The sequence below is a fragment of the Podarcis erhardii genome (genome assembly GCF_964252035.2).
Source record: "Podarcis erhardii genome assembly, chromosome: 12".
NCBI classification, from domain to species: domain Eukaryota; kingdom Metazoa; phylum Chordata; class Lepidosauria; order Squamata; family Lacertidae; genus Podarcis; species Podarcis erhardii.
In genome coordinates, this window is record NC_138513.1 from 738,064 (window position 1) to 762,196 (window position 24,133).

Sequence of the window (24,133 nt, forward strand, 5' to 3'; positions counted from 1 at the left end):
GTCCTCTACTATCGTTCCAATAGCAAAAAAATCTAACCCGGAAGATCTGAATGACTTTCGTCCAGTAGCACTCACACCTATAATCATGAAGTGCTTTGAAAAGCTGGTATGAAATTATGTCATTGCTTGCCTACCAGAGGGACTGGACACATTCCAATTTGCTTATAAAACGAAAAGATCGACAGAGGACACTGTGGCGATTGCCCTCCATGCCGTTCTTGCACATTTGGAGCAGCGGGGGGGGGGGGTTATGCCAGACTGCTTTTTTTAGATTTCAGCTCTGCATTTAATACCATTCTACCACAACGTCTGATGTCTAAACTGGAAGATCTGGGGCTTCCATTATCACTTTGTGGGTGGATATTGGACTTTCTGTCAGACCGCCCCCAGAGGGTTCGGTTGGGCCCTTATACCTCTAATACACTTAAGACTAACACAGGAACACCACAGGGATGCGTACTTAGTCCGCTCCTTTATATTCTCTACACGTACGATTGTGTCGCTGCTCACCCTAGTAATAGGGTTGTCAAATTTGCAGATGACACAACCGTGATTGGGCTCATCTCTGAAAGGGAGGGTGAAACGGACTATAGAGATGAGGTGGAGCGGCTGACAGAGCGGTGCAGAGCTAACAACTTGCTCATAAATACAAGGAAGACAAAGGAGCTTGTGGTGGACTTCAGGAGACAGAAGAGCAATGTCCAGCCACTTTTGATTGATGGGGTCTGTGTGGAGAGGGTAACAACGTTCAGATTTTTGGGTATTGAATTACAGGAGGATCTGTCCTGGAGTGTCAACACAAGGGGGCTTGTGAAGAAGGCGCAGCAGAGACTGTACTTTTTGAGAATGCTAAGGAAAAACCATCTTCCGCAGAAACTGCTGCTTGCCTTCTCTCACTGTGCCATTGAGAGCGTGCTCACTTATGGCTTATGTGTGTGGTACGGAAGCTGTACTACCCAGGACAGGATGGGGTTGTGCAGAGTTGTGAAGGCAGCAGAGAGCATTGTTGGCTGCCCACTCTCCACCTTAGAGCAGATTTATGCCACAAGGTGCCATAGGAAGGCACTGGACATAGTAAAAGATCCATCGCATCCTGGTCACTGTCTCTTTGAGCTCCTGCCGTCGGGACGGAGATACAGGACGATGAAGACAAGAACGAGCCGTCTCAAGAACAGCTTCTTCTCCAGAGCGATCTTGGCCCTGAATGGGAAACCTGGACTTTGAAAGTCATCTAATCTTCCTTGCTGTATTATACTGTATTGTTTTAATTAGTGTTTTTATAGTTGTTCTGATTTTGAGTGGAGTGCCCTACCTGGGTGGATGGAGCAGCCAAGTAATTTCGTTGTCCCCGAGAGGGGGCAATGACAATAAAGATATTATTATTATTATTATTATTAGGACACAGTGCCTGCAGGTGCGCCTCTCCCAGCCCTGTCAGGGGAAGGCGAGTCTCCCCCTGGGCCCAGTAACCCTCCAGCCTCTCCTGAGCTGCAGAGGCTCAGGGCAGAAAGGCAGAGGGAACTGGTTTCTCCCAGGAGGAGCGCTCGCCTTAAGGCCAGGAGAGGCGGGTTTCCTGGGGGCCGGGACCGCCCCTGGCCTCAGAGAAGATAAAGGCCAGTTAGCCCGGTCTCAGCTTGCGGGAGCAACGTCGTTGAAGAGCTGTTTTGGCCAGCACCCAGTCCTGTTCCTCCAGAGTTCCTGTCCTTGCCCGGCTCCTCGCTTTGGACCACGCTTCACCCATGGAGGACTTTCTGCCGACCCTCAACTCAGGTCCTGGACCTCGCCCCACGGTAACCTCCCCCCGGGACCAGCACAGTCGCGCTGGTCGATGATCTCCGGTGGGCTAGGCATAAAGGAGAGAGCTGTTTCCTAGTTCTGCTGGATCTCTCAGCAGCGTTTGATACCATCGACCATAACATCCTTCTGGACCATCTAGAGGGGCTGGGAGCTGGGGGCACTGTCATACAGTAGTTCCGCTCCTTTCTCCTGGGCCGTGTTCAGAAAGTGGTGTTGGGGGATGAGTGTTCAGACCCCTGGGCTCTCACTTGTGGGGTGCCTCAGGGTTCTGTCCTCTCCCCCATGCTTTTTAACATCTACATGAAGCCACTGGGAGAGATCATCAGGGAGTTTGGGCTGGGTGCTCATCAGTATGCAGATGCTACCCAGCTCTACCTCTCTTTTATTCAGAGCCAGTGAAAGTGGTGAAGGTCCTGTGTGAGTGTCTGGAGGCAGTTGGAGGATGGATAGTGGCTGATGGATTGAGATTGAATCCTGACAAGACAGAAGTATTGTTTTGGGGGGACAGGGGGTGGGCAGGTATGGAGGACTCCCCGGTAATGAATGGGATAACTATGCCTCTGAAGGACCAGGTGCACAGCCTGGGAGTCATTTTGGACTCACAGATGTCTATGAAGGCACAGGTTAATTCTGTGTCCAGGGCAGCTGTCTACTAGCTCCACCTGGTACGCAGGCTAAGACCCTACCTGCCCGCAGACTGTCTTGCCAGAGAGGTGCATGCTCTAGTTATCTCCCGCTTGAACTACTGCAATGTGCTCTATGTGGGGCTACCTTTGAAGGTGACCTGGAAACTACAACTAATCCATAATTCGACAGCCAAACTGGTGACTGGGAGTGGCCACTGAGACCACATAACACTGGTCCTGAAAGACCTACATTGGCCCCCAGTGCATTTCTGGGCACAATTCAAAGTGTTGCTTCTGACCTTGAAAGCCCCAAATAGCCTTGGCCCAGTATACCTGAAGGAGCATCTCCACTCCCATTGTTCTACCCAGACACTGAGGTCCAGTGCTGAGGGGCTTCTGGCAGTTCCCTCATTGCGAGAAGCGAAGTTACAAGGAATCAGGCCTTCGCAGTGGTGGCACCCACCCTGTGGAATGCCCTCCCACGCGAAGCCCGTTCTGGATCCACATGTCCTTTCACAGTGGGGACATAGGTTTCCGGGCGTGAACTGATCACGGTGAGGGTTTGCCAAGCATTCCTTCCTCTTACCCAGCCAGATTGGCGGGGTATAAATAATAAATTGTCATTGTTATTATTATTACCATTTGTGGCTCCATGAAAGGGTCTGAGGGGGGATCATTGCTTATGATCAGCAATGCAACTATGAAATAACAGCCCTGGGAATCTGAGGGGTCTGCTGGCTTATTTAGGCCAATGGCTCATTGCCATTCCTCATCCTATTCTCACAGTGGACAACCCAATGTCTCCATCAAAAGCCCTGGCTGGACCTGAGCACAACGGCCCTCTCCCCTGTGGAGGCAGAGCAGGACTTTGGTGGCTTGTAGCCTTTTCAAGCTTTCAGCACCTCAATCATTTGAGAAGGTGTGAGCAGCTCCCTTGGGACCCTCCGGTCCTGCGTCTCTAGTTTCCCACTGTGAGCTACAGGGTGTTGCACTAGTTGGGCCTTTGGTCGGATCCAGGTGCAGGTCTCTCTCCGGAGGTCCTGTGCACAAATTTCAGGCCAAACTCTGCCCCCCTATTGATTTATGCCAAATGTTAGAGCAGCATTGCAAACATGTTTTTCTCCAGCTCTGCAGCTGCTGCTTGAGGCATTCAAGACGCCAGAAAGTTATCTAGGTGAGATTCCTTCCACTTATAATTATCAAAATCATAGTGATTTCATCTTCTAAAAGCCCAAGAGATGTTTCTGGAGATTGCATCAGAAGCACCAACAGAAGCATGACATTATAAATTGTACTGTGAGTGAAAAAGAAAAAGATGTTGCAGGCAGTATTTCCTGTGTTGGAGACAGAGTGAGTTGGGATTTGGAGCAGGTGAAGGGCTGGGGGGAAGAGGGAAGCCAGAGCTGAGCCCCCCCCCACTCCATCCCAGGAAAGCCACTGCAGCTTTGGTCTTGTGAGAGTCTTGTGATTCTCCTGCTTGGCTGGGTCAGGAGGTAAGAGGAGACATGAGTAACAGACGTGAAGGAGGCAGAGCCAGGATGAGATCCTTGCTGCTCCTGCTGCTAATTTGCTCCCAAAGAGTTTGTGTGAAGCAGAAGGCAAAACGCCCCTTGAATCTGATCAGAGATCAAACTGATGCTCGCAATTACTACCAGCCTGGAGACTTTCTCATTGGTGGAATCGTATCTCCAAAAGATTTTTTAGAATATGATCCCTATGTCTTTTCCCAGACACCCTTCACCAGGATTGTGGGGTAAGTAATTCTTTACAGAGGGATGTCAAAATCCTTAAGCATCCCTGGGCCCTATCTCTGAAGAAGAGAGCCCCTTTCTCAAGATTGAGGAGTCTGGGGTCCTCCAGAGATCGCTGGACTACAGCTCCCCTCTTGCCTAACTGATCCTTGGCCTTGATGGTTGGAGATGATGGGAGCTGGAGTCCAGGAAAAGATTTTCCCCAAAGCCTCTCCCAGTTCCTTGCATCTTCCCTAGTAAAAACTGGGTTGCTTTTGGAGCTTGGTGACACAAGAATGCAAGAGAATCAGGTCAGGGATCAAAGGGATCCTCTGAAGTTTCCCACCTGCAGGAAGGAGGTGAGGCTGGCATGAAACTCAGGCAGTATTCAAGGTTCCAAGATTTGATTTATTACTATTCTATTGGTACAATTTATAAACTGCCTAGTCAGAACTGCTTTTAAGGGATAGAGCAGTTTTGAGAATGAAATGTTAAGATCCTCTGGGTGACGTTTGTTGGCTGAAGAGAGGAAAAGATATGCTTTCTACAAAATGAAGAAATAAAACAATAAAAGCCAGGAGACTCCCATGCTATGGAGTCAGAGCTCTTAAACATGAGCAATTCTTCTTCTTCTTCTTCTTCTTCTTCTTCTTCTTCTTCTTCTTCTCCTTCTTCTTCTTCTCCTCCTCCTTCTCCTCCTCCTCCTCCTCCTCCTCCTCCTCCTCCTCCTCCTCCTCCTCCTCCTCCTTGTCTCTCTTCTCTCATCCTCATTTCTAAGTAAAGAAGTTTTGAGATCCTGGACTCATATTGTGCCTAAGCCACTGGTCACCCTGGACAAAACATCCCCCCCACTTGACCCCCATTTTTCCTTCTGAATAAGAGCTGGGGAATGTGTACAGCCCCCCTTTGAAGGAGCCAAGCCCCTGGGGGGAAAGCACAGGCAAAACATTTGCAGCAACTTCCCAGTATTTCACAAATTTGGGGAGAGGGAGATTCATTTCCCCCCCTCTGTTTTATTCTCCGGAGTACCTCTACACTCCTGGATTGGAGAACAAATCTCCAAATCTTTATTGTATAATAGTCAGGAAATGGTTGGATACAAATGCAATAAGATAATTTAATAGAGACTAATCTTTGTGGATAATATTTTGTTATCATTCACCTGTGAATAGGGTTTGAGTCTTTTAAATTGGTCCATTCATTGCAGCGACACATTTGCTTTCTATGGGCACACCCTGTCCTTCCTGTTCACCATCCAGGAGATCAACTGGGATCTCAGGCTCTTACCCAACACCACCCTTGGCTACAACCTCTATGAGAACTATTTTGATGCCAGGATGACTTCAGATGCCATGCTAGAGCTGCTTGCAGGCAGCGGAAGAAATATTCCCAATTATCGCTGCGGAGAAGAGAATCCCCTTCTGGCTGTTCTTGGAAGGAGTGATTCTGACATCTCAAAGGAGATTTCCACCATGTCAGGCATCTACAAAATCCCACAGGTATGAATGGGACAGGGGGCATGGAGGGACAAAGACTGAAACTCTACTTTCTCCTGGGGGGAGTTAAGGGGGGAAACCCTGAGCTATGTGCTGGCCATCAGGCCAAGGCTTCTCCCACCTGCCTTGCCCCACCTTCCAGCCCTGAGCTGCTGCCATGGACATTATCTGCATGTGTCTTTTAGAGAACTGAATCAGGAGAAAGATCATGAGTCATGCGGTGGGGAGACTGGGTGCATGAATTCAAGAGTGCTCAGTTCATTTCTGGTTGCTGGTTTGTTGAGGGTGTAAATATTGTTCCATAGATTATACATACTGTGGTATTTTGTTAATCTTATAAAGTTACTTTTCTTGAAATTGTGCTGTTTAGCTTATGAGTAGTTTTCTTAATTGTTTTTTTATAGAGCGTAAATGCTTAACTGATGGTTTGTAAATTATTCTATATGAATTATGTTGCATTTGTGATGTTCTATTACGTTTTTGCTGTTCATGAGCCGCTTTGTGGTTTTTGTGAATGAAAAGCAGCACAGAAATGTAATAAATGGAATGGAATCCATACTCTTTTTTGAAGGTACTGAGCCTTTTCCTACTTGGCCTCCACCTGACAGGGAGGGAGCTGACAGGCAAAGTACCAGCAAGGGGAACCAGGCAGGCAGGGAACGTTTTTATCCCTTCACTTCTTAATATCAAACGAAGAAAGAGACAGAGAACCACAAAGTATGTTCCCTCCAGGCTTGAGCTGTTGCCCAGTGTGCCCACTCCTCCTTGCCCCAGCTTGCCCTCCTGCTGCCTATGGTGGTGGCCAAGGGACCCCTTCTGCCTCTGGGTCCCAAGGGACCTAGTCTCAACTGGCTCCGATCTTGTCTCCACTGCATCTGACTCCTGTCTCTCTTCAGGGCTGGTGCATCTACTACCTTGCCCTTCTTCCTCACCTTCCAACATTCCCCAGCTCTTTTCTTCTTCTGGGCTGTGTCCTCTTCCCACCACCACAAACCTGGCTCCATGCTGTCTTCCTCTGCCCCCTCCCTGGAAGACTCTTGAGGGTCTCCACCTTTTCTTCTCATCTGAACAGTTCCTGACACCACCAGATGTTTCGGAATAAAGCTCCCATTGGCCCCATCAGCACAATTTATATCAATCATTTCAGATTACTAAATATCTGCTCCCTTCCTGAAAGCAAAACAATTACTCTTTCCTTTCCTCACCAGCTCAGTTATGGCTTCAGAGCCCAGGTTCTTGAAGATAAAACACAGTTCCCTTTCCTCTACCAGATGCTCCCCAAAGAGGAAAGTCAGTACCAAGGGATCGTGGAGTTGCTCCTCCATTTCGGATGGACGTGGGTTGGCCTCTTGGCTGCAGACAATGACAGTGGAGAAAGGTTTGTGAGCATTATGACACCTCTGATGATCAGAAGAGGGATCTGCGTTGCCTTGTCAAAAATATTGGCAGAAGAGGATGTAATTCCACTGATGAACCCAAGTGAATCTTTTTCCAGATGGAGACAAGTTGGGGTATTTGTTTGCTATGTAACTGATACAGTGGAAATATTATTAATAATGGAAATATGTACGGATCATGAGGAGGAAATAGGGGGGAAAGTCTGGATCACAACAGCTTTCCTGGGCATCAGCACTGGCTTGATATTGCCTCCTCCACTCTTCCACCACATTCATGGTTCTCTCTCTTTTGCAATTAAGACCAGAATAAGGAGCACCAAACATGGTTATGATGAATCCCTGTCCAGTCTTCTTATCCATTTTTTGGATGAAGCATTAAACTGTTCATATGCAAAGCATGTTTTATCCCCGAAAGGCCGGATAAGATGCAGAGAGAAGGAGGAACGGGAGTCTTTGCCCCAAGGGGAGATTGACAGAGTCCTGTCTGCCGACAGCTATGGCACTTACATCAATGTTCAAGCGGCAGCCCAGGCCTTGAATGCTGCGTTTTCATCTAGAACACGGCAGATGCTGATGGTGGGAGGAGGAGCCAAATGGGAACAGGGAAGGCTTCAGCCATGGCAGGTGATTTTATTGTTTTTTGCATTAATCTTATTTTGGAGAGCCCCTTGCTCCAAGTGAGGAACAATAAAATGCTGCTGTTTTCCCTGTCATTCCAGCTCCACCCTTTCTTAAAAGAAATCCAGTGTTTGAATACCTCCAGGGGCACAATGTGTTTGGATGAGAATTGGGAGCTGCCTCCTGACTTTGATATTCTGAATTGGGTGATGTTTCCCAATCAGTCTCGTGCTCTGGTGAAGATTGGCAGTACAAGGAGAGAGGCCTCTACTGGCATCAAGTTCACCATCAACCCAGAAGCCATTGAGTGGCCTGAGAAGTTCCACAAGGTAGGGGATGTTACCAAGGAAGAAGGCTAGGAGATCCTGCTCGTCCTCTTCCTGGAGCCTCTTTTGCCAAATGGCCTTAGAAGGGGGACCAGTGGTGTCCTTTCCACCCAGTTTCAGCTGCCAGCGCTGCTCCTTCTTGCCACAGCAGCTGAGAGGGGAGAGGAATCTGGAGCCTCAAGAATGCGCTAGCGCCCAGGCATCCTGAGAAAAGGCAGACTATGTTTCCCAGCCAGGTCCCTCTCAGTTCACCTGGGGAGGAAGGAAAGCAGCACCCAGCCCTCTTTCCTTCTCCTCTTCTCTTCTCCCTTCCTCCCCCCCCCCTCTCCTTCCCACACCTTCCACACACCCCAGCATCAAAGGAGGCTGGCTTTCTCTAACTCTTTCTCTAAGTCTTACACCCAGGCGTGTGCACCTTGTGGTTTGGCATGTGGGACATTATCCGAATCCTAAAGTTTGGCAAAACCACATTAAAGCCCTGAACAGCCAATTGGTACAATAAAACCTCAAATATTTAATACTTCTCTGTATAGGACTGCCTTCTAAATGTCAGCTAGTTACTTATTTCCTTGACATCTGTTTGGAGGTTGTTCCACAGAGAGTGTGCCACCACTGAGAAGGCCCTCTGGCTGGTTCCCTGTAACCTGACTTCTCACAGGGAGGGAACCGCCAGAAGGCCCTTGGAGCTGGACCTCAGGGTCAGGGCTGGATAAAGGGGAAGGAGACACACCTTCAAGCGTACAGGGCCAAGTTTGTTTAGGGCTTTAAGATCAGCACCAACATTCTGAATTGTATATAAACGTGTGATATAAAACTTGCATGAACAAGCAAACAAACGAACAAAGAGATGCTTCTATGCAAAAAGTGGACAGGCTCAGGGGACAAGAGATCCTCTTAGGTAATTTCCAAAGTGTCAAAATTCACCTTCTCCGCCCGCCCTATCATTTTTATTGATTCTCCATGCACCTTCTTATCTTCATGGTTAGGCCGTGCCTCGTTCCAGGTGCAGCAAAATATGTCAACCTGGATTTGCAAAGGTGGTTCCAGAAGGAAAGCCTGTTTGCTGCTATGCTTGTGATCCTTGTGCGGAAGGAACCATGTCCAACCAAGAAGGTGGGTGAGAAGGATTACAAGAGAGGAAGCATTCTTGCCCTTTGCAAAAAAGGAACAAAGAATTGCTTGCCCCTCTTTACCTCTTTACACATTCTTATTTCCGGGGCACAGGTGGTGATGGATGTAAGAGATGCTGAAGCCACTCTTTTCCTCTTCCTCAGATGCAGAACATTGCACCAAATGCCCAGAAGATCAGCATCCAAACAAGGACAGAGATCAATGTGTCTCCAAGATTATCACCTTCCTGGCTTATGAAGAACATCTGGGGATCACCTTAGCTTCCATTGTCCTCTTCTTATCTTCCACAGCAGGCATTGTGTTAGGAATCTTCATTAAATACAAAGAAACCCCAATAGTCAAAGCCAACAACCGGGACCTCTCCTACATCCTGCTCGCCTCCCTTCTGCTTTCCTGTTTGTCCTCCTTCCTCTTCATTGGGCAACCAAGAATAGCGACCTGCCTTCTCCGACAAACGGCCTTCAGCATCATCTTCTCCGTTGCTGTTTCTTCTCTCTTGGCCAAGACCATCACGGTGGTGCTGGCCTTCCTGGCCACAAGGCCAGGGAACAGGGTGAGGAGATGGCTAGGGAAGACTCTGGCCAACTCCATTGTCATCTCCTGTTCTGGGGGGCAAGTTCTCATCTGCACCATCTGGCTGGGCTCTTCTCCCCCATTCCCAGAGCCCGACATGCACTCCCAGGCGGAAGAGATCATCCTGCAATGCAACGAAGGCTCTGTGGCCATGTTTTATGTTGCCCTCGGCTACCTGGGCTTCCTGGCTGCCACCTGCTTCACGGTGGCTTTCCTAGCCAGGAAGCTGCCTGGCTCCTTCAACGAAGCCAAGCTGATCACCTTCAGCATGCTGGTCTTCTGCAGTGTTTGGGTGTCTTTTGTGCCCACCTACCTGAGCACCAAGGGCAAGTACATGGTGGCCGTGCAGATCTTCTCTATGTTGGCCTCCAGTGCTGGGCTCCTGGGCTGCATCTTCCTCCCCAAGTGCTACGTTATTGTGCTGAGACCTGATCTGAATACAAAGGAGCACCTGGGAACAAGGACTTAAGATGGCATTGGATTCTTACAGTATTCCATGTTGATTCTACCCAGCACTGCAGAAAGGAAACACACATAGTTGTTTTTAGATTAATGCTCCATCAATAAAATCTCTCTTCATTTTGCATAACTCATGAATGATGAAAATGAACCTATAATAACTGCCACGACTACAAGCTCTTGGACTGAAGATCTTTTTCACAGGCTGATTCCAACAAGATAGCTTAAACGTCATGTTGTTGTTTCTGCTCCTGATCCTCATCTGGGTCATCCTGGCTGGTTCTGGAGGACAGTATGGATTTGGATCAGTTGTTTGCCGAAGGGCATAGTTCAGAGGCTGCGGAGGGAAAAGCTGGGGAAGATTGGAAGAGGAAGGAGGAGGAGGAGGAGCAGGAGGAGGAGGAGAGAGACAGCTGACAGACTCAGTGTCTTTGGAAAGCATTCCTGACCCCCGCCCCGCCCCTTTTCACAAGACAAGACAGGCATTGAGGATAGTAGAACAGAGAGCTCAGCTGCAGAAGGCCCGCCATCCTCTGCCTTCTCCCCCTCGAGAGAGTTCAATCCAAACTTCTTAGAGCCCTTGTACAAGTCCCCAGATGTGTTTCAAATGCCTGGGTCAGACTAGAAACGGGGATGATGAGAGTTGTGGTTCATATCAGCCCAACCTCAATATATAAATGGCTGGCACTGAAACTGCTCCCCCTTGGTATAGCTTCACTGATCCTTTGCGACCAGTTCCAGTCAGGCTGGCTGTCCTGAACATTCTTCAGAAACTGGGCTTTGCCCCTCAAGCCCTTTTAAGCCTGGGCTTGCGCCAAGCAAAAGCCACGGTCAGGCAAAGAATTATAGACAGTGAAAGACAACAGGACTGCCTAAGGTGCCCCGACTACAAAACTCTAGAAACCGGCAGCATATCTCTATTTTCTTGTATCCAAAAATACAAGAAGGGCTTTTACACTTACCAGAAGCTTGGCTCTGCCCTCCCCGGTCCTGGAAGGATCCTTCAAAAAGTCCCATATGCCCAGAGACTTTGTGCCTGCCCATATAGGAAGCCCCGAACATCTATTTTTTAGATGTCCTTTCTATAATGAGGCACGTAGAAATACTACTGACCACTTGCTGAAGAGGCTTGCTGACCTCCCGGAAAAACACAAATTTGATCTTCTCCTTTTAGGTAAAGATCATAAGATGACCTGGATGGTTGCCAGATTCTGTCTACAGATCTGTAGGTGCAGACCATCCCCTGATACAACTAGTCCGTCAAGAAAATCCCCAGACTTGGATCCACGGGTGACTCTGGGCCAATTTTCTATGCTAGTTTTTCCCAAAGATTTTGTGTGTTTACGCGTTTGACACATTTTTTAACATGTAAGCCATTGCTGTACATTGTTTTGCTTTGCTTTTGGGAGTGCAGTCCCCTTATGTGTTTTACAAGCTGGTCATTCCTGACCCCCTTCTCCCAGGACCAGGCGAGCATTGAGAGCAGAAGAGAAAGCTCAGAAGCAGAAGGCTCAGATTAGCCGACACAGGGGTGGCGTAGAAGAAGAGAGACGGGGGGGAGGGGGACTTGACTTGGAGCAACGCCACTATCTTAGGGAGACTGCATTCTTCCGTGTCTCTCTGTGAACTATGGAATAAATTACTCCTCTTGTTTACCTGCTTCTTGGCTGCCTTTGTGGGAGGGATCGGATTCCCTGCACCCTGACACCACTTGTCCCTCTTTCCAGGATGACAAGGAACCATTAATGAGCCCTGGACAAGGAGAGGCCAACTGCAGAAGTTTATGTGGCAGCCCAAGGAAACACACCGGAAGGCAGATGTCAGGGGCTGGACTGAGGAGGACTGGGGGGAGCCCCCGCTTTTCCTGAACCTTCTCAAGGGCAGGAGGACAGTATTGAATTAGAAGAGTGGTTTGCAGAGGGGCATAGTCCAGAGGGGAAAGGCTGGGAGAAGCTGGGTGAGGAACAGCTAGAAGAGGAAACACCAGGAGAGAGAGAGCTGGCAGATTCAGTGCCCTTGGACAGACAGCATGCTTGACACACACACCCCTCCGCCTAAGACTAGAAGGGTTTGAGAGTGATAGAACAGAGAGCTCAGAGGCAGTAAACTCAGATTACGCGACGGAGGAGTGACGTAGATTAATGGGGATGGAGGGGGTGAGCCTGGAGTGGGGGCAGCACCATTTCCAGAGAGATGGGCATTCCTTTATCTCTGGCTGTGATTATTAAAGGAACCAACTGGTAAGAACGCGGCTTTCATTTGATCTGATGATTTACTGCCACTGGGGGAGGGATACGATTCCCCAAATCCTGATAGCAGATAAGCTCTGACTACCTAAACGTACACTTCCTGTGGTGAAAATAACCAGATATCATTTTGAATTATTTTAAAATTTATACACCATTGAATGACAAAATGAGAGGTTCCAAGAGGTTCACTAAGTATAAACGCCCAATTACACATCATTTAAAAATACAACGCTAAAGGTCTTCACTGTCATCAACCTGGAGCAAGATTTTCCTTTCCCTCCCCTCCCCTCTCCATCCCTGCTTCCCAGAGCCCCTCCCAGGCTGGCTGCTCCCAGGCTTGTTGTTTCTGGCAAGAGGAGCAAGTTAGCTGCATGTGCAACAGAGACTCACCTTCCCCAAAACACGTTGACAGGGAAGGGAGTTATTATACTGGACAAAGTAATGTCAACGGTGTACTTACAGGTACTATCTCCGATCATCCTGTCCTCGCCACTGAATTTCCGGCACAGGTCCCCATTGGTAGGTCCAGTCAAGTAGATGTATTGATGGGTCAAGTTCACTGCGGTTAAATTCCAAAATTCCACGTTGGCAAAAAGGTGTTGTTGTAAAGTGAGGGGCACTCCAAGGAAGGGAATGCCACTTTGAACATGAGCTGGGGCGTTTGCACAGGATCCAGCAGTTGTCCAAGGTCACTTGCTTGGCAATTTTTGAGATGAGTTTTATGTAGGAATTGGAGTGCCAAGTGGAGAGGAGGTCTTCATTGGTAGGTATATTTGACACCAACAGTTCCCCCCTTTGTCGGGGTGCCATGCCTACGGAATGCAAGGGGTATTGGCGGTATAGATAGGTGAGGTTTGCAGCCAGTCCCCCACACCTTTGTGGGCCAGTAGTGCCCCACTCTGTGGGTGCGGGGCCAGTAGTGGAGTGGTACCAGCCTTCCGGGTAGGCCTTGCCCTCCCATGTAGAGGCCAGACCAATGTCCCATGCACAGCAGAATCTCTGTAGACAGACCCCTAGGTGGGTAGTGGGTCGGGGTGTGGAGTCGACACGTTGGCAATAAAATCCATGGATCAGGTGGTCGGTTGGGTGATTCCGGTCTGTATAAACAGACTCTCCTCCCCCATTGTCCAGTAATGTCCAGTTAATTGGTTGGAAGACCGTCAGAAAAAAGTGTATAGGAGCCATTCAAGCATCGAGCTCAATTCCAAGCGTTATTGTGGGTTAGGATGAATTTCTCTAGGAGGGTATAAGTTGGTGAGCAGATGAATAGTTCCCGGGTCTGGTGGGTTGTCAAGGTTGGTAAGACCAAGTAGCAGAGGAGAACACGGGTTTCTGGCGAGCAAAAGTCAAAGTCACCCAACCAGTCTAATGACCCCTTCTTCACCATGTCCACAATTCCAAAATCCAGGTGTTGTTCCAGTTACAGATAGGTAGCCGTGTTGGTCTGCCATAGTCAAGACAAAATAAAAAAATTGCTTCCAGTAGCACCTTAAAGACCAACTAAGTTAGTTCTAGGTATGAGCTTTCATGTGCATGCACACTTCTTCAGATACTTCTTCTTCCAGGTGTTGTTGTTCAACTTGTAGTCCCGGACACCAGTGGTGTTGGGGGTTTGTGGGTATGGCAGTCTTGGAGTAGGGAAGAAAGGTAGTGAAAATGCAGGGTGTGAGGAGAAAAGATAAGAGGAAAAGCGGACTGGTACTGATGGAAATCATGGGGGATAGTAGGGGCAGTAGGATGAGGTGGGAAATGTAAGCTGTCAAAAGTGGCGGGGTGTCAGAGCGGCGAGTCAAACACGAGCTGTCAAACAGGAGCTGTCAAAGCGGCAAGCTGTCAAAGCGGCGTTGTTTTGCGTAGTAGGAGGCAAATTGGGGGTCTCCCTTGATCGTCTGCGGTGGGAAGTATTTCGGATGTCCGGTGGGTCGTTGTTGTAGGTGGAGCTGGTCCGGTCTGCTGAACTGGTCCAGTCTGTTGGGCTCGATCTGTGCCCCAAACTGGTCTGGTCTGTGGGAATGGCTGTCGTCCCTGGGTTGGGGTGGGGTGGCGTAGATCGTAAGGAAGGCCTTCCTGTTCTGTGGCGTCAGTGGGTGGAAGGGCAGCTTTGCAGCATGTGTGGTGAAGCCAAGCCAACTTTTCCGCTACCTTAAGAGAAGTGGGGGTAGTCCGTAATACCTGATAGGGTCCCTCCCAGGTGGGTTCCAACGGCACCTTGTGGTAGGTCTTTGTCAATACCCAGTCGCCTCTCATCCAGGGGTATATTTTGACTCCCAGCTGCATACCTGTGGAGAGTAATCAATTGCTTCTGGAGCTGGATTACATATTGAGTTAGTTCTGATTTTCCCACCTCTAGTTCAGAAGGGGGAAATTGGGTGTTGTACACAGGGGAAGGTCTCCCAAAGAGTAGCTCATATGGAGAAAGGTTCAGGTTTCCCCTGGGGCACCCTCTTATGTTATGTAGTACCAAGGGGAGAGCATTGACGCACTTCAATCCGGTGGTTTTACAAAGTTTCCTTATTGTGACTTGAGCTGCTGGTTCATTCTTTCAACCTGACTGGAGGACGGTGGGTGGTACGGGGTATGCACTTCCATTAAATTCCCAATGCTTTGGCTATTTGTTGGACCACATCCGATGTAAAATGGGATCCTCTATCGCTGTCTATGTGCCTTGGGACCCCGAAAGGTGGTATGATTTCATGTAACAAGGCTTTTGCCACAACCTGAAGTCCACTTGCAGACTTTCAAATAGAACAAAAGCCCATGGTCTAGCTCCCGGTGGGGTTCTGGCAGCGTGCTTTGGGCTGAAGGCATGACAGGTATGGCAATCTTAAACTGCAGCTTTTGCAGCAAGGGCTATTCCTGACGCATACCAGCAGCGTTTCACACTATCCACAAGCTTGTCCCTTCCCCAACGAGTACATTGGTGTAATATTCTTAGATGCTTTGGCACACAGAGTCTCAAGAGCATCAAGAGTTTTTTGTTGGGGAGGTACCAAATGCCGCCTTTTAAAACAGCCCCCTGTTCCCTCCATCCCACTAGTTCTTCTGGAGTTGCTGTTTTATACATTAGTTCGAAATCAACATCAGAAGGTAATTGTGCTCCCTGGAATCCTTTGTCCGGTGGTAGGGGCCATAAAGCCGCTTCCTGTGCTGCCTGATCAGCGCATCGGTTTCTGACTGGGATCAGATCTTTTCCCTTTGTGTGTGCTTTACAGTGCACCAGCACCTTGGCATCAGGAAGGTGTGTGGAGTTCACCAGGCGCTCGACTAAAGTTGCATGGGCAATGTTTGTGCCTGCAGCTGTTAAGAAACCCTTCTGGAGTCAAATTTGACCTGTGGCATGCACCAGTCCGAAATAATATCTCAAGTCCATGTAGATCATAATTCTTTGTCCCACCCCCATTTCACAGGCTCTGATAAGGGCAATTAGTTCTGCTGCCTGTGCGCTATATCTGGCATGGATGGGGCGTGCTTCTAGAATGTCAGTATCAGTTACTACTGCCTAGCCACTTTTGTGTTCCCCTCCCCCTACCTTGGAGCCCCCATCTGTATCTATGATGAGGTCCGGATCTTCCAAGGGAAGGCAGTCCAGATCCTCTCATGGTTTTTCAGCATGGCGAACTACTTGGGAGCAATCATGGGGTGGCGACCCATCGTCAGGGAGAGGGGGGAGAGTTGCTGGGTAAAGGGAATTCACCCTTTTGATCGTTACGTCTGAGGGGCTCAGGAGGATGGCTTCATACCTATTTAGTCTCTGTATGGTGAAACCTTGGCACCCCCGTAGGTTAAAGAGGGGGGCCACGGCATGGGGAGCGTTCATGGTCAGGTCGTGTCCTAGCACAGTTTCTTGTGCCTTCTCTAAAAGTAGGGCGGCTACTGCTACCACTCTGAGGCACCCCACATTCCCCATTGCAGTGGTATCTAACTGGAGGCTGTAATAGGCAACTGGTCTGTTCCTTCCTTGGAATGGCTGTGTGAGGACACCTGAGGCCACTCCTTCATTTTCATGTATGAACAAGGAGAAGGGCAACCGATAATCAGGGAGCCCAAGGGCAGGGGAGGATCTTAACTCCCGTTTGATGGATTCAAAGGATTCAAGTGCCTCTGCAGACCACACAAGTTGTTCTGGGGCATCGTCATGAGTCATGGCGGTGAGGGGACGGGTGAATTCCCCATATCGGGGGATCCAGGCACAGCAGAACCCACTCATTCCAATGAAGCCTCTATGTTGCCTTTTTGTCTTGGGGAGGGGTAGTTTTGTTATGGCCTCTATCCTGTCTGTTGTTAAGGCACGGGTTTCTTTTCCTAGGATGTGACCACGGTATTTTACTTCCCTTTAGTAGTACTGTATTTTCTTTGGGGATACCTTGTGTCCTTTATGCGCTAATGCCGTGAGAAGAGCTATGGTGTCCAGTTTACAAGATTCTAAGTCCCCCCCACATGGTAAGATGTCATCAACGTACAAAAGGGGGGCAGACCCTTTTGGGAGGGTTACGTCTAGCAGATCCTGATATAGTATAGCAGAGAAGATTGCTGGAGATTCCACATAGTCCTGGGGCAGCCGCGTCCATGTTAATTTTCCGGCTTGCCAGATGAAGGCAAAGAGTAATTGGCTTTCTGCATCCACTGGGATGCTGAAGAAAGCAGAACACAAGTCAATAATGGAGTAAACTACAGTTCCCTTCGGAACTGAGCTCAGGAGGTGATGAGGATTTGCCACCACAGCGTGGCGGGGAATGACAAAGGAGTTCACAAGTCTCAAGTCCTGAACCAAGCACCATTTTACAGGGTTTGTGTGGGGTTTGTGGACGGGGAGCAAGGGGGTGTTACAAGGGGAAGCGCAGGGAACTAGAACTCCCATTTTTAAGAATTCCTCTATCATCGGAGTAAGTCCTTCTATTGCCTCCTTCGGTAATGGGTATTGTTTGGTACAGGGAAAAGGCAGGTCTTTCCTGTAGTTCACCTTTACTGGGGTGGCGGACTTCAGGAGTTCAACCGATGTGGATTCAGTTCCCCATAGCTGGGGGAAACACCCCATTTAGGAGCTCAGGGGGAAGATCCAGATCTTTATTATTCGTCTCTTGTAAGATTCCTTGGAAGTTAAAGATAGATTCATTGGGCATATGCAGGTAAATTCTCTCCTGTCCACACTGAATGGTGGCATTTAGTTTGACGGGGCTAGAAGGTAATAAAAAAAAGTGTGCTTAACAGACAAAGGTCCAACTGACACTTTGGCAGCCTTGGAAAGGAGGCAAACTCTAGGAATCCCATCCAGTCCCATTACAGTCCTGGTTTCTTCTCCTGGGGTCAAGTGACTATTTGTGAGAGTAGAACAGGTGTCCCCCGTGTCTAGCAGACAGTTGTAATATTGTAGGATCTGAGGGTGATAGTTGTAGAATAGGACAAAGGAAAGGAAAAGAGGCGGGATCTGCTTCTGATTGTCAATAGTCATTGTATTCCTCCATTACCATTTCGTGGAAGGGTTGGCAGGGCAGTTTGGATGGTTGAAAGGATTGGTGTTCTTGGGGAGATTCTTAGGTTGTGGTAAAGGAGGAAGAAGCACCCTTTGGGAGGACCCATAATCAGGGGGAGTTCCCTGAGCCTGGGGTTAGCCGGTTCCCTGTATTCCAGCCTCAGTGTCCTTGCCTCTCTATAGATCTCCTGGGCCTGGGTTCTTGGTGTCCGGTTAATAATGGGCAGTTCCTTCTGATGTGTCCTTCCTCATTGCAACGGAAACAGACACGTCTGTCTGTCTGTTCATGTCCTCTTCCCTTCTGCCTTTCCCTAGGAGGGGGAACCCCGGTTGCGTAGGCTAGCACTTGTGGGGATTCTCCCCTCTGGTCCTTCCTTTTTCGTTCATCTCTTGAATTAAAAACTGACTTGGCAATAGAGAGGATCTCATTTATTGTTTTCCCGTTGTAGCCGAGGTGTGCGTTTAATGCCTTCCGTATGTCGGCTGTGGCTTGGTCTTTAAAGAATCCCTTAACACTAACCTCATGTTGTAGACTTTCAGGGTTGATCCCACCGCAGGTTTTGATTGCAGACACCAATCGGGTATAATAATCGGAAGGGTGTTCATCGGGTCCTTGTAGGACGCCTTGGACTTTAGTCCAGTTTACTGTTCACTGTCCTGCAGCTTGCAAGCCATCCAAGATAGCTTTCTTAAATATCTTCAAACCCCATATACCCCCGGTTGTGTTATAATCCCAGGCAGTGTTGTTCAGGAGGTTTTGGGCTGTCAAAACAGGCATATCAGCGGGTCTGTCTGCTTGATAGTCAGGTCTGCTCAAAGCTTCCCCTGCCTTTACCAGTATTTCCCTCTTCTCAGCTTCATTAAAAAGGGCTCCTAATAACATGTGCACGTCGGCCCACATCGGATTATGAGTGGAAAAGATAGTGGCTCCTTGTCGATGGCATTTATCGGGGTCATCTCGGAGGGAGGGCATTTTATCCGACCAGTTCATTAAATCGGAGGTGAGGAAAGGCTGGTGGGTGAAAACAATGTGAGGCGGGTCTCCTGCTCTTGCCGGGGGGATAGGTAGTGCTCTGAGGGGGAGCACGGCCTCTACTTCTCCACTGACTAAGTTATTTCTGTGGCAAGTTCTCCTAGAGAGAGGTTCTTCACCTTCCTCATCTGAAGGAGCCCCCACAGGCAGAGCATTCGGGTCGGGATTAGCTTGTCCCCCTCCCCTCCTGGCGCATTCTGGAGAAGGTTGTTTGAGCTGGGATTTGTAGGTTTGGGGAGAGATCGGGGGCAGGATTCCCCAGACTTTCTATGGCTCCTCCCCCGGCTCTGGCTCCTGGTCCAGATGGCAGGGGTCCCATTGGTTCAGGGTAGTAAAAGGGGATGAGGGACCTATCTAACTGTTCCTCTTGCATCCTGATTTCATTATAAGGAGGGGGTCTGGCGGTCCCCAGTACAGCCATCTGCCGAGCGATCTGTGCTTGCTTACATTTAAAGAGTTCGTGGGCTTCCACGAAGGCATTTAGGTAGTAAAGCTGTCGGGGTTTTTCATCAGCTGAGTAGGATCTAAGTGCTTGCATCTTCGTAACGTTAAAAGAGCCTTGAGGTGGCCATTGAGACCCTGCCTCTAGGTGATGGGTAAAAGCCACCCATGAAAAGTTACAAAGGTCTCTCAATTTGGACTTGGAAAGACCCTTTCACCCCTTTAAACTTTTCCAGTTGGAGATGACAAACTGGAGAGCCGTATCAGAATCCTCTCTGGGGCAAAAAGGCTTCATGTTTAAGATAAGGAACTAAGATAAAATAAAGAGGGGGAAATTTGCTGAATTAATTATTTGAATTGGAATATAAAGGAGGGAGGTGTGAGGAAGTCATGGAAATAAGTAAATGAATCATAAGATAGAGAAAGAGGGATTTGTTTTTAATTTGCTTTTACTTTTCATTTTTTTCCCTGTATTTTGTATTTTTTCTTTTTTTGGGGATTATGTAATTTCATTTTTTTTTTCTTTGTAATTTTTCTCTCTTTTTTGGAAATTTCAATAAATATTATTTTTTTAAAAAAAAAGTGTGCTGGACCCGGGGGAAAGGTACCGTGAGCGTAGTCTGAGTCCACACGAAGAGGGGCGAGGTCCGAGGCGGAGAGCCGGGCGGGGAACAGGACGCTGGAACAGGAGGCCAAGCAGGGTACAGGAACACCGGATGGTCAGGAACAGGAGGCCGAGCAGGGAACAGGAGCACCGGATGGTCAGGAACAGGAGGCCGAGCAGGGAACAGGAACACAGGAAGGTCCAAAGCCAACAACGACGTTGCTCCCGCAACCTGGGACCGGGCTGACTGGGCTTTTATCCTCTTCTAAGGCCAGGGGCGGTCCCGGCCCCCAGGAGCCCCGCCTCCTCTGGCCTTAAGGCGAGCACTCCTCCTGGGAGCAACCAGTTCCCTTCACCTCTCTGCCCTAAGCCTCTGTAGTTCAGGAGAGGTCGAAGGGTTACTGGGCCCCAGAGGAGGCTCACCTGTAGCCACTGAGTCCTCAAGCCCCTCTGGGGCCAGAAGGGTTTCACCTGGGGCCAGCTCCTGGTTCTCTGCCACAGGTGCAGGCTCTTCAGCATCTAAGCCTTGCCCCAGTTCAGCCGGCCCTGGAGGCGGGGACTCCTGTGCAGGCTGGGATTCCTCTGGTTCATCCTCTGAATCGGAATCCCAGGCCATCACACCATCCCCCCTCCCAGGCCCCCCCCTCAACCGAGGGTCCGGACCCGGCTTGCCGGGGTACGTCGCATGGAACTCTCGGAGGCAGGCAGGTGCGTGGACGTTGGCCGCTGGTTCCCAGGAACGGTCCTCCGGTCCGTACCACTTCCAGTCAATGAGATACTGCAGCTTTCCCCTGCGGTATCGGGATTCCAGGATGCGTTCCACCTCGTACTCAGGCTCTCCCTGAACCAACACTGGCTGCGGTCGGGGACGGTTCGGGTGGAACTCGTCGGGTGGGGCCACCGGACTCAGAAGGGACCCATGGAAGACCGGGTGAACCTTCAGGGTTGTGGGTAACCGGAGACGGAATGCCACAGGAGAGACTTGGTCCACGATAGGGAACGGGCCGGTGAAGCGGGCGTCCAACTTCCGCGAAGGTTGAAAGGGGTGGAGGTGGCGAGTGGAGAGCCAAACCAGGTCACCGACGCGAAGTTCCGGCCCCACCTGGCGGTGGCGGTCGGCCTGGGCTTTGTACGCTTCCTTGGCCTGGTGCAGTTGCTCCACCAAAAGCTGTTGCTGGGACTGGAGCTCTTGAAGCCACTCCGTCACCGCCGGGACCGCGGATGCCGGCAGCACATCTGGAAACAGCCGTGGATGATAACCGTAACTGGCCTGGAACGGGGTCTGCTGGGTGGACGCATTCACCGCGTTGTTGTAGGCGAACTCCGCCAATGCCAGGTGGTCGACCCAGTCATCCTGCTGGTAGCTGCAGTAACACCGGAGGTACTGCTCCAGCACCGCGTTCGCCCGTTCCGTCTGGCCATCGGTCTGTGGGTGGTAGGCTGACGAGAGGCAAACCTCTGTCCCGAGGGTCTGGTGTAATGCTCGCCAGAACCGGGATGTGAACTGAACGCCCCGGTCGGACACCACACGCTCAGGTAGGCCATGCAGGCGGAAGACATGCTGAAGGTACAGCTGAGCGGTTTCCTTGGCTGTGGGTACAGATGGGCAGGGGGCGCAGTGCACCATCTTGGTGAAATGGTCGGAGAAAACTAGAAGGCAGGTACAGCCACGAGACGGGGGTAAGTCCACTACAAAGTCCAACGAAACTGTGTGCCAAGGGCGCGGTGGAAATGGCAATGGCTGAAGTAGGCCGGGGGGTCGCCCGGTAGGGCCCTTGGCGCGCCGGCAGACATCACAACCAGCAACGTATCGAGCCACGTCAGCCTTCAGGCGGGGCCACCAAAACTCACGACTGACCAGATGGGTGGTCCGATACCGTCCAAAGTGCCCCGCTGCTGGGGCATCATGGGCCATCTGGAGAACCTCCAGCCGCAGTGGCCCTGGCGGGATGTACAGACGACCGTGGTGCAGCAGAAGGCCCTGATGCAGGACCAGCCCCGGATACTGTGGGCTGGACCCTTCAGCCAGCTCCCGGAGTCGTTCCTGGGCCCAAGCGTCGATCCGCTGCTGTTCCCGCACCCGAGCCTGCAGTGGCTCCGCCTCCTGGGTGGCCAGGAATGCAGCTGGAGGTAGGATCGTGGTGGGTTCTGCTTGCTGTACCGTGTCTGCGTTGTCTTCAGGTTTCCGGGACAGGGAATCCGCCTTCTGGTTCTGAGAGCTAGGGATGTAGCGGATCCGGAACTGGAACCGGGAAAAGAACAACGCCCACTGGATCTGTCTTTGGTTCAGCTTGTGGGTGGTCTGGAGGTACTCCAGGTTCCGGTGGTCGGTTCTCACCTCCACCGGATGTCGTGCCCCCTCAAGATGGTGGCGCCAGACCTCAAAGGCCACCTTGATGGCCAGTAGTTCCCGCTCCCACACAGTATAGTTACGCTCCGCTGGTAGGAGCTGGCGGGAATAGAAGGCACAGGGTAAGAGTGGCGCTTCAGGACCATTCTGTTGAGACAAGACGGCACCGAGAGCCGTACTGGAGGCGTCGGTCTCCACCACAAAGGGTCGAGAGGGGTCAGGATGTTGTAAGATTGGCGCCCTCTGGAAACAGGCCTTCAACCCCTGAAACGCCTCCTCTGCCTCCTTGTCCCAGGAAAACGGCGTCTTTGGGCGCAGTAGCCGGGTCAACGGGGTGGTGCGATGAGCATAATCTGTGATGAAGGTCCGGTAGTAGTTGGCGAACCCCAGGAAACGCTGTAGGTCCTTGCGGTTCCGGGGTGCCGCCCATTCTCGAACCGCTGCCACCTTCCCAGGGTCCATCTGCACCCCATCTGGAGAGAGCCGGTGTCCAAGGAAGTCCACAGTCCGCTGATGGAACTCGCACTTGCTGAGCTTTGCGTACAAACGGTGTTCACGCAAGCGCTGCAGCACGGTCCAGACATGTCCCTCATGGCGAGCCGGGTCACGGGAGTAAACCAGTATGTCATCCAAGTACACCACCACGTACTTGTCTAACAAGTCCTGGAACACGTGGTTGATGTAGCGTTGGAACACAGCAGGCGCGTTGCACAAACCGAAAGGCATAACCAAGTATTCGAACTGCCCGTACCGGGTCCCAAACGCTGTCTTCCACTCATCCCCGGCTCGGATCCGAATCAAGTTGTAGGCCCCCGGAGGTCCAGCTTGGTGAACACCTGTGCCCCTTGCACCCGCTCCAGCAACTCCGAGATAAGGGGCAAGGGGTACCAGTCTGGGATGGTAATTTTGTTCAGGGCTCGGTAATCATGGCAAGGGCGGAGTTCCCCACATTTCTTCTTAACAAAGAGCACTGGTGCCGCGGTAGGTGAGGTGGAAGGCCTAATGAACCCACGCTCCAGGTTCTTGCGCAAGAAGTCCTGCAAAGCCTCGCGCTCTGGCTCTGTTAGAGAATATAAGCGACTCACTGGTAAGGGCGCTCCGGGCTGGAGGTCTATGCCGCAGTCAAAAGGCCGATGCGGCGGCAGCTGGTCTGCCCCCCGTTCCTCGAACACGTCCTGGTAGTCCTGGTACACGGCTGGGAGTGTGGGTGCTGCCTCCTCCATGGGCGCGGCCGCCAGCGTCTCGGATTGAGCATGGGAACATGGGTCTGGGAAGTGCACAGTCCGTTTGACCCAGTCAATCTGAACGTTGTGAGCTTCCAACCAGTCCATCCCGAGCACGAGGGGGAACCGGGGCATAGAGGCAATGTCCAAAGTTCGCAACTCCCGGTGCTGCTGGAGACACAGGACCAGGGGCTGGGTCTCCTGAGTAATGGCTCCTGAACGTAGAAGCCGTCCGTCAATTGCTTCCACCTGGACCGGTTCTGGCTTGTTCCGAAGTGGCACCTGATGATGGGCAGCAAAAGCAGCGTCCATATAAGAACGGGTTGCTCCTGAATCCACCAAAGCATGGGTAAGAATCCAGGGCCCACCTGGAGGGTATAAACGTACCGGAACCATAAGATGTTGCAAGTCCATTGGTGCGGGCCCATTCTGCGCTGTTTGGGACCCCCGGTAGCTAGGGCCATCAGCTACTGGGGGTTGGGGGTTTCCCTGCGGCTGGCGTTTCTCAGGGCAGGACCGAGCGTAGTGTCCACTTCCGCCACAGTAGAGACATAGATTCCCCTCCCGACGCCGCTCCTTCTCTGTGGGGGAAAGGCGTGGCCACACTGCC

General features: G+C 50.7%; 1 protein-coding gene and 1 long non-coding RNA gene across 2 annotated transcripts; both read left to right on the forward strand.

The window, feature by feature from the left end:
- Nucleotides 1-468: 468 nt before the first annotated feature.
- Nucleotides 469-1,391, forward strand: LOC309325856. Its single transcript, XR_014150074.1, has 2 exons — nt 469-1,285; nt 1,327-1,391. It is a non-coding gene; the product is annotated as an uncharacterized lncRNA (long non-coding RNA).
- Nucleotides 1,392-5,435: 4,044 nt separating this feature from the next.
- LOC309325920 (vomeronasal type-2 receptor 26-like) lies at nt 5,436-10,999 on the forward strand. Its single transcript, XM_081834299.1, has 5 exons — nt 5,436-5,652; nt 6,858-7,670; nt 7,766-7,993; nt 8,977-9,103; nt 9,265-10,999. The coding sequence occupies exons 1-5, from the start codon at nt 5,491-5,493 to the stop codon at nt 10,161-10,163; spliced, it is 2,229 nt and encodes a 742-aa protein (XP_081690425.1). The 5' UTR covers nt 5,436-5,490; the 3' UTR covers nt 10,164-10,999.
- Nucleotides 11,000-24,133: the final 13,134 nt, after the last annotated feature.

Excerpts from the sequence above, each read along its gene's own strand:
- LOC309325920 (XM_081834299.1), top strand. The coding sequence starts at position 5,491 with ATGACTTCAGATGCCATGCTAGAGCTGCTTGCAGGCAGCGGAAGAAAT. Across the intron at positions 5,653-6,857 it reads GCATCTACAAAATCCCACAG|CTCAGTTATGGCTTCAGAGC; the intron begins GTATGAATGGGA and ends TTTCCTCACCAG. Across the intron at positions 7,994-8,976 it reads GGCCTGAGAAGTTCCACAAG|GCCGTGCCTCGTTCCAGGTG; the intron begins GTAGGGGATGTT and ends CTTCATGGTTAG.